Source organism: Urtica dioica, chromosome 3 (genome assembly GCF_054948205.1).
Source record: "Urtica dioica subsp. dioica isolate 48M chromosome 3, U.dioica_male_clone48M_v1_H2, whole genome shotgun sequence".
Taxonomy (NCBI): domain Eukaryota; kingdom Viridiplantae; phylum Streptophyta; class Magnoliopsida; order Rosales; family Urticaceae; genus Urtica; species Urtica dioica.
In genome coordinates, this window is record NC_142758.1 from 8,116,696 (window position 1) to 8,131,190 (window position 14,495).

At 60.1% G+C, this 14,495-nt stretch overlaps 1 protein-coding gene across 1 annotated transcript; it reads right to left on the reverse strand.

Moving 5' to 3' along the window:
* Positions 1-10,226: 10,226 nt before the first annotated feature.
* Positions 10,227-13,729, reverse strand: LOC149402319 (uncharacterized). The gene is made up of 9 exons (XM_089608318.1): positions 13,650-13,729; positions 12,196-12,216; positions 12,057-12,083; positions 11,805-11,955; positions 11,683-11,707; positions 11,441-11,586; positions 11,246-11,343; positions 10,929-11,094; positions 10,227-10,458 (listed from the first exon to the last, which is right to left on the reverse strand). Exons 1-9 carry the CDS (start codon positions 13,727-13,729, stop codon positions 10,348-10,350), a joined length of 825 nt encoding a protein of 274 aa, XP_089464444.1. The 3' UTR covers positions 10,227-10,347.
* Between the last annotated feature and the right edge of the window lie 766 nt (positions 13,730-14,495).

Sequence of the window (14,495 nt, forward strand, 5' to 3'; positions counted from 1 at the left end):
CCCCGTCGGATGGCCGATCTTGGGCCTTCCCTCGGCACATGGCCGACCCTGAGCCTTCCCTCATCGCATGGCCGATCAATAGCCTTCCCCCGTCGCATGGCCGATCTTGGGCCTTCCCTCGGCACATGGCCCTTCCCTCGGTGCATGGCGGACCCTGGGTCTTCCCTCGGCGCGGGGCCGACCCTGGGCCTTCCCTCGGCACATGGTCGAACATGGGCCTTCCCTTGGCTGATGGCGGACCCTAGGCCTTCCCTCGGCGCATGGCCGACCCTGTGCCTTCCCTCGGCCCATGGCCGACCATGGGCATTTCCTCGGCGCATGGGCGTCCCTTGGCCTTCCCTCGGCCCATGGCCGACCCTGGGCCTTCCCTCGGCGCATGGCCGACCCTGGGCCTTCCCTCGGCCCATGGCCGACCCTGAGCCTTCCCTCGGCGCATGGGCGTCCCTTGGCCTTCCCTCGGCCCATGGCCGACCCTGGGCCTTTCCTCGGCGCATGGCCAACCCAGTGCCTTCCCTCGGCTGATGGCCGACCGTGGGCCTTCCCTCGGTAGATGGCCGATCCTGGGCCTTTCTTCGCCCGATGACTGACACTGGGCCTTCCCTCGGCGCATGGCCGACCATGCACCTTCCCTCATTGAATGGCCGAACGTGGGCGTTCCTTAGGCGTATGGCCGACCCTGAGTCTTCCCACGGGGCATGGCCGACACTAGTCCTTCCCTCGATGCATGGCCGGCCCTAGGCCTTACCTCGTCGCATTGCCGAACCTGGGCCTTTCCTCGGTGCACGGTCGATACTAGCCTTTCGTCGGTCGATGATTGACCCTGGGCATTCCGTCAGTGCATGGCCGACCATGCGCCTTCCCTCGGCACATGGCCGACCCTGAGCGTTCCCCCGTCGCATGGCCGATCTTGGGCCTTCCCTCAGCGCATGGCACAAAGTGGGCCTTCCCTCGGCGCATGGCTGACCCAGGGTTTTCCCTCGGTGCATGACCGACCCTGGGCCTTTCTTCGGTGCAGGGCCGACCCTGGGCCTTCCCTCGGTGCATCGACAACCCAGGGCCTTCCCTCGGCTGATGGCCGACCCTGGGCCTTCTCTCGGCACATGGCCGTCCATGGGCCTTCCCTCGGTGGATGGCCGACGCTGGGCGTTCCCTCGGTGCATGGCCGACCCTGGGCCTTCCCTCGGTGGACGGATGACCCTGGGCGTTCCCTAGGCGCATGGCGGACGCCGGGCCTTCCCTCACAACATGGCCGACCCTGGGCCTTCCCTCGGTCCATGGGCCACCCTTGGGCCTTAACTCGTAGCATGGCGGAAGCTGGGCCTGCCCTCGGCGCATGGCCGACCCTGGGCCTTCGCTTGGCGCATGGCCGAACCTGGGCTTCCCTCGGCTGATGACCGACTCTAGGCCTTCCCTCGGTGCCTGGCCGACACTTGGCCTTCCCTCGGCACATGGTCGACCTGGGCTTTCCTACGCCCGATAGCAAACCCTAGGCTTTCCCTCGATTCATGGTCGACCCTGGGCCTTCCCAAGGTGCGTGGTCGACCCTAGGCCTTCCCTCGGTGCATGGTCGACCCTGGGCCTTCCCTCGGCGCATGGCCGCACATGAACCTTCCCTCGGCTCATGGCCAACCTTGGCCCTTCCCATGGCACATGGCCGACCCTGGGCCTTCCCTCGGCCGATGGCTGACACTGAGCCTTCCCCCACCGAATGGCCGACCCTGGGCCTTCCCTCGATGCATAGGTGACCCTAGGCGTTACCTCGGTGCATGGCGGACCCTGGGCCTTCCCTCGGCGCATGGCCGACCCTGGGACTTCCCTCGGTGCATGGCCGACCCTGGGCCTTTCTTCGGCGCATGGCCATCACTGGGCCTTCCCTCGATGCATTGCCGACCCTGGGCCTTCCCTCGGCGCATTCCGAACCTGTGCCTTTCCTCGGCGCATGGTCGACACTAGCCTTACCTAGGCCGATGACCGACCCTGGGCCTTCCGTCAGCGCATGGCCGACCCTGCACCTTCCCTCGGCACATGGCCGACCCTGAGCCTTCCCCCGTCGGATGGCCGATCTTGGGCCTTCCCTCGGCACATGGCCGACCCTGAGCCTTCCCCCATCGCATGGCCGATCTTTAGCCTTCCCCCGTCGCATGGCCGATCTTGGGCCTTCCCTCGGCACATGGCCCTTCCCTCGGTGCATGGCAGACCCTGGGTCTTCCCTCGGCGCGGGGCCGACCCTGGGCCTTCCCTCGGCACATGGTCGAACATGGGCCTTCCCTTGGCTGATGGCGGACCCTAAGCCTTCCCTCGGCGCATGGCCGACCCTGTGCCTTCCCTCGGCCCATGGCCGACCCTGGGCATTTCCTCGGCGCATGGGCGTCCCTTGGCCTTCCCTCGGCCCATGGCCGACCCTGGGCCTTCCCTCGGCGCATGGCCGACCCTGGGCCTTCCCTCGGCCCATGGCCGACCCTGAGCCTTCCCTCGGCGCATGGGCGTCCCTTGGCCTTCCCTCGGCCCATGGCCGACCCTGGGCCTTTCCTCGGCGCATGGCCAACCCAGTGCCTTCCCTCGGCTGATGGCCGACCGTGGGCCTTCCCTTGGTAGATGGCCGATCCTGGGCCTTCCTTCGGCCGATGACTGACACTGGGCCTTCCCTCGGCGCATGGCCGACCATGCACCTTCCCTCATTGAATGGCCGAACGTGGGCGTTCCTTAGGCGTATGGCCGACCCTGAGTCTTCCCACGGGGCATGGCCGACACTAGTCCTTCCCTCGATGCATGGCCGGCCCTAGGTCTTACCTCATCGCATTGCCGAACCTGGGCCTTTCCTCGGTGCACGGTCGATACTAGCCTTTCCTCGGTCGATGATTGACCCTGGGCATTCCGTCAGTGCATGGCCGACCATGCACCTTCCCTCGGCACATGGCCGACCCTGAGCGTTCCCCTGTCGCATGGCCGATCTTGGGCCTTCCCTCAGCGCATGGCACAAAGTGGGCCTTCCCTCGGCGCATGGCTGACCCAGGGTTTTCCCTCGGTGCATGACCGACCCTGGGCCTTTCTTCGGTGCAGGGCCGACCCTGGGCCTTCCCTCGGTGCATCGACAACCCAGGGCCTTCCCTCGGCTGATGGCCGACCCTGGGCCTTCTCTCGGCACATGGCCGTCCATGGGCTTTCCCTCGGTGGATGGCCGACGCTGGGCGTTCCCTCGGTGCATGGCCGACCCTGGGCCTTCCCTCGGTGGACGGACGACCCTGGGCGTTCCCTAGGCGCATGGCGGACGCCGGGCCTTCCCTCACAACATGGCCGACCCTGGGCCTTCCCTCGGTCCATGGGCCACCCTTGGGCCTTAACTCGTAGCATGGCGGAAGCTGGGCCTGCCCTCGGCGCATGGCCGACCCTGGGCCTTCGCTTGAAGCATGGCCGAACCTGGGCTTCCCTCGGCTGATGACCGACTCTAGGCCTTCCCTCGGTGCCTGGCCGACACTTGGCCTTCCCTCGGCACATGGTCGACCTGGGCTTTCCTACGCCCGATAGCAAACCCTAGGCTTTCCCTCGATTCATGGTCGACCCTGGGCCTTCCCAAGGTGCGTGGTCGACCCTAGGCCTTCCCTCGGTGCATGGTCGACCCTGGGCCTTCCCTCGGCGCATGGCCGCACATGAACCTTCCCTCGGCTCATGGCCAACCTTGGCCCTTCCCATGGCACATGGCCGACCCTGGGCCTTCCCTCGGCCGATGGCTGACACTGAGCCTTCCCCCACCGAATGGCCGACGCTGGGCCTTCCCTCGATGCATAGGTGACCCTAGGCGTTACCTCGGTGCATGGCGGACCCTGGGCCTTCCCTCGGCGCATGGCCGACCCTGGGACTTCCCTCGGTGCATGGCCGACCCTAGGCCTTTCTTCGGCGCATGGCCATCACTGGGCCTTCCCTCGATGCATTGCCGACCCTGGGCCTTCCCTCGGCGCATTCCGAACCTGTGCCTTTCCTCGGCGCATGGTCGACACTAGCCTTCCCTAGGCCGATGACCGACCCTGGGCCTTCCGTCAGCGCATGGCCGACCCTGCACCTTCCCTCGGCACATGGCCGACCCTGAGCCTTCCCCCGTTGGATGGCCGATCTTGGGCCTTCCCTCGGCACATGGCCGACCCTGAGCCTTCCCCCATCGCATGGCCGATCTTTAGCCTTCCCCCGTCGCATGGCCGATCTTGGGCCTTCCCTCGGCACATGGCCCTTCCCTCGGTGCATGGCGGACCCTGGGTCTTCCCTCGGCGCGGGGCCGACCCTGGGCCTTCCCTCGGCACATGGTCGAACATGGGCCTTCCCTTGGCTGATGGCGGACCCTAGGCCTTCCCTCGGCGCATGGCCGACACTGGGCCTTCCCTCGGCCCATGGCCGACCCTGGGCCTTTCCTCGGCGCATGGGCGTCCCTTGGCCTTCCCTCGGCCCATGGCCGACCCTGGGCCTTCCCTCGGCGCATGGCCAACCCTGGGCCTTCCCTCGGCCAATGGCCGACCCTGAGCCTTCTCTCGGCGCATGGGCGTCCCTTGGCCTTCCCTCGGCCCATGGCCGACCCTGGGCCTTTCCTCGGCGCATGGCCAACCCAGTGCCTTCCCTCGGCTGATGGCCGACCGTGGGCCTTCCCTCGGTAGATGGCCGATCCTGGGCCTTCCTTCGGCCGATGACTGACACTGGGCCTTCCCTCGGCGCATGGCCGACCATGCACCTTCCCTCATTGAATGGCCGAACGTGGGCGTTCCTTAGGCGTATGGCCGACCCTGAGTCTTCCCACGGGGCATGGCCGACACTAATCCTTCCCTCTATGCATGGCCGGCCCTAGGCCTTACCTCGTCGCATTGCCGAACCTGGGCCTTTCCTCGGTGCACGGTCGATACTAGCCTTTCCTCGGTCGATGATTGACCCTGGGCATTCCGTCAGTGCATGGCCGACCATGCGCCTTCCCTCGGCACATGGCCGACCCTGAGCGTTCCCCCGTCGCATGGCCGATCTTGGGCCTTCCCTCAGCGCATGGCACAAAGTGGGCCTTCCCTCGGCGCATGGCTGACCCAGGGTTTTCCCTCGGTGCATGACCGACCCTGGGCCTTTCTTCGGTGCAGGGCCGACCCTGGGCCTTCCCTCGGTGCATCGACAACCCAGGGCCTTCCCTCGGCTGATGGCCGACCCTGGGCCTTCTCTCGGCACATGGCCGTCCATGGGCCTTCCCTCGGTGGATGGCCGACGCTGGGCGTTCCCTCGGTGCATGGCCGACCCTGGGCCTTCCCTCGGTGGACGGACGACCCTGGGCGTTCCCTCGGCGCATGGCGGACGCCGGGCCTTCCCTCACAACATGGCCGACCCTGGTCCTTCCCTCGGTCCATAGGCCACCCTTGGGCCTTAACTCGTAGCATGGCAGAAGCTGGGCCTGCCCTCGGCGCATGGCCGACCCTGGGCCTTCGCTTGGCGCATGGCCGAACCTGGGCTTCCCTCGGCCGATGACCGACTCTAGACCTTCCCTCGGTGCCTGGCCGACACTTGGCCTACCCTCGGCACATGGTCGACCTGGGCATTCCTACGCCCGATAGCAAACCCTAGGCTTTCCCTCGATTCATGGTCGACCCTGGGCCTTCCCAAGGTGCGTGGTCGACCCTAGGCCTTCCCTCGGTGCATGGTCGACCCTGGGCCTTCCCTCGGCGCATGGCCGCACATGAACCTTCCCTCGGCTCATGGCCAACCTTGGCCCTTCCCATGGCACATGGCCGACCCTGGGCCTTCCCTCGGCCGATGGCTGACACTGAGCCTTCCCCCACAGAATGGCCGACCCTGGGCCTTCCCTCGATGCATAGGTGACCCTAGGCGTTACCTCGGTGCATGGCGGACCCTGGGCCTTCCCTCGGCGCATGGCCGACCCTGGAACTTCCCTCGGTGCATGGCCGACCCTGGGCCTTTCTTCGGCGCATGGCCATCACTGGGCCTTCCCTCGATGCATTGCCGACCCTGGGCCTTCCCTCGGCGCATTCCGAACCTGTGCCTTTCCTCGGCGCATGGTCGACACTAGCCTTCCCTAGGCCGATGACCGACCCTGGGCCTTCCGTCAGCGCATGGCCGACCCTGCACCTTCCCTCGGCACATGGCCGACCCTGAGCCTTCCCCCGTCGGATGGCTGATCTTGGGCCTTCCCTCGGCACATGTCCGACCCTGAGCCTTCCCCCATCGCATGGCCGATCTTTAGCCTTCCCCCGTCGCATGGCCGATCTTGGGCCTTCCCTCGGCACATGGCCCTTCCCTCGGTGCATGGCGGACCCTGGGTCTTCCCTCGGCGCGGGGCCGACCCTGGGCCTTCCCTCGGCAAATGGTCGAACATGGGCCTTCCCTTGGCTGATGGCGGACCCTAGGCCTTCCCTCGGCGCATGGCCGACCCTGGGCCTTCCCTCGGCCCATGGCCGACCCTGGGCATTTCCTCGGCGCATGGGCGTCCCTTGGCCTTCCCTCGGCCCATGGCCGACCCTGGGCCTTCCCTCGGCGCATGGCCGACCCTGGGCCTTCCCTCGGCCCATGGCCGACCCTGAGCCTTCCCTCGGCGCATGGGCGTCCCTTGGCCTTCCCTCGGCCCATGGCCGACCCTGGGCCTTTCCTCGGCGCATGGCCAACCTAGTGCCTTCCCTCGGCTGATGGCCGACCGTGGGCCTTCCCTCGGTAGATGGCCGATCCTGGGGCTTCCTTCGGCCGATGACTGACACTGGGCCTTCCCTCGGCGCATGGCCGACCATGCACCTTCCCTCATTGAATGGCCGAACGTGGGCGTTCCTTAGGCGTATGGCCGACCCTGAGTCTTCCCACGGGGCATGGCCGACACTAGTCCTTCCCTCGATGCATGGCCGGCCCTAGGCCTTACCTCGTCGCATTGCTGAACCTGGGCCTTTCCTCGGTGCACGGTCGATACTAGCCTTTCCTCGGTCGATGATTGACCCTGGGCATTCCGTCTGTGCATGGCCGACCATGCGCCTTCCCTCGGCACATGGCCGACCCTGAGCGTTCCCCCGTCGCATGGCCGATCTTGGGCCTTCCCTCAGCGCATGGCACAAAGTGGGCCTTCCCTTGGCGCATGGCTGACCCAGGGTTTTCCTTCGGTGCATGACCGACCCTGGGCCTTTCTTCGGTGCAGGGCCGACCCTGGGCCTTCCCTCGGTGCATCGACAACCCAGGGCCTTCCCTCGGCTGATGGCCGTCCATGGGCCTTCCCTCGGTGGATGGCCGACGCTGGGCGTTCCCTCGGTGCATGGCCGACCCTGGGCCTTCCCTCGGTGGACGGACGACCCTGGGCGTTCCCTAGGCGCATGGCGGACGCCGGGCCTTCCCTCACAACATGGCCGACCCTGGGCCTTCCCTTGGTCCATGGGCCACCCTTGGGCCTTAACTCGTAGCATGGCGGAAGCTGGGCCTGCCCTCGGCGCATGGCCGACCCTGGGCCTTCGCTTGGTGCATGGCCGAACCTGGGCTTCCCTCGGCCGATGATCGACTCTAGGCCTTCCCTCGGTGCCTGGCCGACACTTGGCCTTCCCTCGGCACATGGTCGACTTGGGCTTTCCTACACCCGATAGCAAACCCTAGGCATTCCCTCGATTCATGGTCGACCATGGGCCTTCCCAAGGTGCGTGGTCGACCCTAGGCCTTCCCTCGGTGCATGGTCGACCCTGGGCCTTCCCTCGGCGCATGGCCGCACATGGGCCTTCCCTCGGCGCAGGGCCGACCCTGGGTCTTCCCTAGGCGCGGGGCCGACCCTGGGCCTTCCCTCGGCACATGGTCGAACATAGGCCTTCCCTTGGCTGATGGCGGACCCTAGGCCTTCCCTCGGCGCATGGCCGACTTTGTGCCTTCCCTCGGTGCATGGGCGACCCTTGGCCTTCCCTCGGCCCATGGCCGACCCTGGGCCTTTCCTCGGTGCATGGCCAACCCAGTGCCTTCCCTCGGCTGATGGCCGACCGTGGGCCTTCCATCGGTAGATGGCCGATCCTGGGCCTTCCTTCGGCCGATGACTGACACTGGGCTTTCCCTCGGCGCATGGCCGACCATGCTCCTTCCCTCATCGAATGGCCGACCGTGGGCATTCCTTAGGCGTATGGCCGACCCTGATTCTTCCCACAGGGCATGGCCGACACTAGGCCTTCCCTCGATGCATGGCCGGCCCTGGGCCTTCCCTCGTCGCATTGCCGAACATGGGCCTTTCCTCGGCGCATGGTCGACACTAGCCTTTCCTCGGCCGATGATTGACCCTGGGCATTCCGTCAGTGCATGGCTGACCATGCGCCTTCCCTCGGCAAATGGCCGACCCTGAGCGTTCCCCCGTCGCATGGCCGATCTTGGGCCTTCCCTTGGCGCATGGCAGACCGTGGGCCTTCCCTCGGCGCATGGCCGACCCAGGGTTTTCCCTCGGTGCATGACCGACCCTGGGCCTTTCTTCGGTGAAAGGTCGACCCTGGGCCTTCCCTCGGTGCATGGACAACCAAGGCCTTCCCTCGGCTGATGGCCGACCCTGGGCCTTCTCTCGACAGATGGCCGACCATGGGCCTTCCCTCGGTGGATGGCCGACCCTGGGCGTTACCTCGGTGCATGGCGGACCTTGGGCCTTCCCTCGATGCATTGCCGACCCTGGGGTTTCCCTCGGCGCATTCTGAACCTGTGCCTTTCCTTGGCGCATGGTCGACACTAGCCTTCCCTAGGCCGATGACCGACCCTGGGCCTTCCGTCAGCGCATGGCCGACCCTGCACCTTCCCTCGGCACATGGCCGACCCTGAGCCTTCCCCCGTCGCATGGCCGATCTTGGGCCTTCCCTCGGCACATGGCCGACCCTGACCCTTCCCCTGTCGCATGGCCGATCTTTAGCCTTCCCCCGTCAAATGGCCGATCTTGGGCCGTCCCTCGGCACATGGTCGACCCTGAGCATTCCCCCGTCGCATGGCCGATCTTTAGCCTTCACTCGGCGCATGGCCGACCATGGGCCTTCCCTCGGCGCATGGCCGACACAGGGTCTTCCCTCGGTGCATGACTGACCCAGGGCGTTTCTTCGATGCAGGGCCGACCTTGGGCCTTCCCTCGGTGCATGGAACACCATGGGCCTTCCCTCGGTGGATGGCCGACCCTAGTTCTTCTCTCGGCACATGGCCGACCATGGGCCTTCCCTTGGTGGATGGACGACCCTGGGCGCTCCCTCGGTGCATGGCGGACGCCGGGCCTTCCCTCATAGCATGGCCGACCCTGGGCCTTCCCTCGGTCTATGGGCCAACCTTGGGCCTTAACTCGTAGCATGGCGGAAGCGGTGCCTGCCCTCGGCGCATGGCCGACACTGGGCCTTTGCTTGGCGCATGGCCGAACCTGGGCTTCCCTCGGCCGATGACCGACTCTAGGCCTTCCCTCGGTGCCTGGCCGACACTTGGCCTTCCTTCGGCACATGGTCGACCTGGGCTTTCCTACGCCCGATAGCAAACCCTAGGCTTTCCCTCGATTCATGGTCGACCCTGGGCCTTCCCAAGGTGCGTGGTCGACCCTAGGCCTTCCCTCGGTGCATGGTCGACCCTGGGCCTTCCCTCGGCGCATGGCCGCACATGGGCCTTCCCTCGGCGCAGGGCCGACCCTGGGTCTTCCCTCGGCGCGGGGCCGACCCTGGGCCTTCCCTCGTCACATGGTCGAACATAGGCCTTCCCTTGGCTGATGGCGGACCCTAGGCTTTCCCTCACTAGTACAAAAAAGACCATTGGGTGCGACTTTTTTCGCACCCAAAAGTCAATTTCCGCACCCAAAGATACCTTTGGGTGCGACTTTGGGTGCGACTTTTCCGCACCTGAAAGTCCGCACCTAAAGGCCTTGGGTGCGAGAAGTCGCACCCAAAAGTCATGACTTTCGGGTGCGACATTTAGGTGCGACTTTTCGCACCTAAAGTCGCACCTAAAATGTCATAAAAATCGATTGAAAAGGCGGGTAAAAGAGCATTGGGTGCGACAAAGTCGCACCCGATAGTCAAAAGTCGCACCCGATAGTCAGTTTTGGGGAAAAAAAATAGTACTTTAGACGTCGCTCTATTATAAAGTGACTTTAAATCTTTGAAAAATGTAATTGTTAACTGTGATTTAGTTGTCATCTGATTTGAAAGTGACTTTGATTCTTAATTTATTTATAAAATAAAAAGCAATTAAATGACATTACTTGATTTAATTTAATGAAACCTGTTATAAGCAATTAAAAATAAAAGGCTGAATGAAACTTGTTATATTGAATTGCTTAATTGAAAAATAAAAATTATACCTAAATGGTCCATAATACACATAATACACAGAATAAAAAAATTGTTATAGCAATTCACAAGTTCAAGCGATTGGTCTCAATAAACGGATTTTGACAATTGGCTCCTCAATCCCTTCCAGCTCCAGAGACCCTCCTGCCGTCGCCATCAGGTACGGCCTTATTTCTTCTAGTACCTGAAATCATTATCACCGCCACCAACAAAACTTATCAACTTAGTACCGTGTCTTTTTTTTATATATACAATTATTTGATCTGGGCTTCGCAATTCTGATCCCACGTGCCTGTCTTTGCAGAAGCTAAATTCCAAATAAATTAAGCTGTGCTTGCATTGTTGTATTGGTTAGAAACGGAAGAAACAAACAACGAATTCGGCTGAATGATAATCAAGTACAGTTTTATGCCATATTAACACGAGTGTGTAGGTGTCCAAAGTTTGTCATATCAAAACTATCAAGACTTGGATTTCATAGCAAATGAATAAGCCTCTGCCTAGGAGAATTACAGCGAATGACTTCACACTAAATCCTATATTCCCTAGATCCTAACTACCTCACACCACCAAATAGCCCAGTCATATTTTTCGTTTCAGTTACAATCCTAAACAAGCAATCAGGATAAAGAAGTTGCGAGTGTGAAACGCTACCTTCTCTATGTTCTCTTCGTTAAGCTCCAATCCCGTCTCTTCGTCTGCGATGGGCTCCACGGCAACTATTTCTGGGATTTTTTCCATTAGTCGACGCTCGATGCCCATTTTCATGGTCATCGTGGAGCTTGGACAAGACCCACAAGCTCCAATCCCGTCTCTTCGTCTGCGATGGGCACCAGTTACAACTGCGTTATTTGGCATATCCATTTATTAGCAATCAACCCTGGGATTTGCTATAACAATACAAGGTGACTGATATGATCAGAATGTTGAAAAGAGCAACAGTTATCCAAGGCATTGCAGTGACAAAATGCCTGATCAAAAGAAGCCAAATCACCGCCAAAAATAGCGGCAACATTCCTCCGCACACTATCAGCACCGGCCACGATTTCCCGATATCAGCCATGTATCTCTGCCCATACGAACAAAATCTCTTTTTTACTCTGTTTTATTTTACAAATAATCTATACCAGAAAATATAGATTAAAAAAAAGAGCAATTCCTCAAACCTTCAAAACAGATGACTGAGAATTGATGGAGCGGTGAATCGATTTGTCGATGAGAATGTCTTCCTCGATATGAACGCCGCCCATTTGCTGCCACATCCTCATAGACATGTTCGACGCACGAGCGATGAACTGGCAGCTCCAATAAACTGAAGGAAAAGAAAGAAAGAAAAAACTCAAAAACAATTCGGTCAATTATGATACCATATAACGATAGCGAGCTCTTTTTTTTTCTTTTCAAATACCATATAACGCCGGGCCATCGGTGTTCTAATTAGCAAAGCAAAGTAGATATCCCAGTAAATGCAAAAGCACTAAAATTGTCAATATAGTTTCTCAACAGAAGGGCAATTAAAAGAGTTCAGACCTCAAAATCAGCTCTAACGCTCTTAATGTTCACTGTTTGTATCTCATTGTGCTTGGCCCAAATTATTTTTCCGCTGTTGTCCATACTAGCAATGGGCACTTCACGACCAAGTTTTACCATGATAGACCCTTCATCATAACCGATCACCACCCTGTACAAGAGAACAAGAAAAATAAAAGAATAAGCACGCTATTTTCAAGAGAGGAAAAAAAGTTTGAAAATGCTAGGGAATCGCATGAATAATCATTTTACTCTTTCTGATCTCTGAGCGAGCTTCCTCTGAGATAACACAAGACATTAACACCACAATTATTCCAATTAATATTCATAAAAAAAATCGAGATCTGCAAAAGACCAGAGAAAGTGTAGTATTGGAAATTGGACAAAGTACCTTAATTTCGAGTCTGAGAGGCTGTTTAAACCATTGCAAAGTCAAAAGAGAAGTTAGTCAGAGCCAAAGAAAAATATACAGAGAACAAAACATAATCAATTCACATTTACTATATAAACACCATTAGGCATTAAAAGAAAACTCTAAAAAAAGGCCTTTAGCGTAATCTGAATTAGCCACGACGAAAACGCCAGATCTTGTAGAAACTTGCTAACAATATGCATACAAATTCAAGAGCGCTAAAAAAGTTGAATTGAAATTCGAATGGGTGAATAGGGTACATACAGAGATTGAAAAAATCGGACGTTCGAAAGCTCGATTCGTGAAAGAAAAAGTACGACTTTAGGACGCGGATGAAAGAAAAGACGAAGAAGAAGAAACAAATTTGGGAGAAACAAATTCTCACCTTTATGGCTGTGAAATCAACCCTACGGTGCTCTCAGCCTCGTTTTCCGGCGTCCTCGGCGGCTCACGGCGTCCTCGTCTTCTCCGTTGAGACGCGCGCGCTCGAGATGGTATCGGGTCTCGGTGGCTTGCTGTTGGTCGAGCTTCCTCCTCCTCCGTGAGCTCACCCCCGTCGCTCACTCCCTCGCTCTCTTCCTCTCTCTCCTTCTCTCGGCTCTCTCTCTCCTTCTCTCGGTCTCTCTCTTTCCCTTCCTCTCTTCTTTCTTTTCTATCTTTGTTTCTTTTATTTTCGCAAGAAGATAATTTTTTGGAAGTGAAATTTGAGAAGTGAAATAAGAGGGACCAAAATCCCGCTAATTTTTTTGACGAAAAGTTTTGGACTTTTGGGTGCGACTTTGTCGCACCCAAAGGTATTAATGAAATTTTGGGTGCGACTTTTCGCACCCAAATTTAAAAAAATCAGCGAAAATTTTTAATTGCTTCAATATCTTTTGGATGCGACTTTTCACACCCGAAAGTCTTTTTTGGTGCGACTTTTAGGTGCGAAAAGTCGCACCCAAAAGTCATCCGCACCGAAAGACTGTATTTGTAGTTGTGCCTCGGTGCATGTCTGACCCTGGGCCTTCCCTCAGTGCATGGGCGACCCTTGGCCTTCCCTCGGCCCATGGCCGACCCTGGGCCTTTCCTCGGCGCATGGCCAACCCAGTGCCTTCCCTCGGCTGATGGCCGACCGTGGGCCTTCCCTCGGTAGATGGCCGATCCTGGGCCTTCCTTCGGCCGATGACTGACACTCGGCCTTCCCTCGGCGCATGGCCGACCATGCTCCTTCCCTCATCGAATGGACGACCGTGGGCGTTCCTTAGGCGTATGGCCGAACCTGAGTCTTCCCACGGGGCATGGCCGACACTAGGCCTTCCCTCGATGCATGGCCGGCGCTGGGCCTTCCCTCATCGCATTGCCGAACCTGGGCCTTTCCTCGGCGCATGGTCGACACTAGCCTTTCCTCGGCCGATGATTGACCCTAGGCATTCCGTCAGTGCATGGCTGACCATGTGCCTTCCCTCGGCAAATGGCCGACCCTGAGCGTTCCCCCGTCGCATGGCCGATCTTGGGCCTTCCCTTGGCGCATGGCAGACCGTGGGCCTTCCCTCGGCGCATGGCCGACCCAGGGTTTTCCCTCGGTGCATGACCGACCCTGGGCCTTTCTTCGGTGCAAGGTCGACCCTGGGCCTTCCCTCGGTGCATGGACAACCAAGGCCTTCCCTCGGCTGATGGCCGACCCTGGGCCTTCTCTCCACACATGGCCGACCATGGGCCTTCCCTCGGTGGATGGCCGACCCTGAGCGTTACCTCAGTGCATGGCGGACCTTGGGCCTTCCCTCGATGCATTGCCGACCCTGGGGCTTCCCTCGGCGCATTCCGAACCTATGCCTTTCCTTGGCGCATGGTCGACACTAGCCTTCCCTAGGCCGATGATCGACCCTGGGCCTTCCGTCAGCGCATGGCCGACCCAGCACCTTCCCTCGGCACATGGCCGACCCTGAGCCTTCCCCCGTCGCATGGCCGATCTTGGGCCTTCCCTCGGCACATGGCCGACCCTGAGCCTTCCCCCGTCGCGTGGCCCATCTTTAGCCTTCCCCCGTCGCATGGCCGATCTTGGGCCTTCCCTCGGTCCATGGGCCTTCCCCCGTCGCGTGGCCAATCTTTAGCCTTCCCCCGTCGCGTGGCCGATCTTTAGCCTTCCCCCGTCGCATGGCCGATCTTGGGCCTTCCCTCGGCACATGGCTGACCCTGAGCATTCCCTTGCCGCATGGCCGACCCTGGGCCTTCCCTAGGTGCATGGGCGAGCCTGGGCGTTCCCTTGGTGCATGGTGGACCCTGCGCCTTCCCTCGGT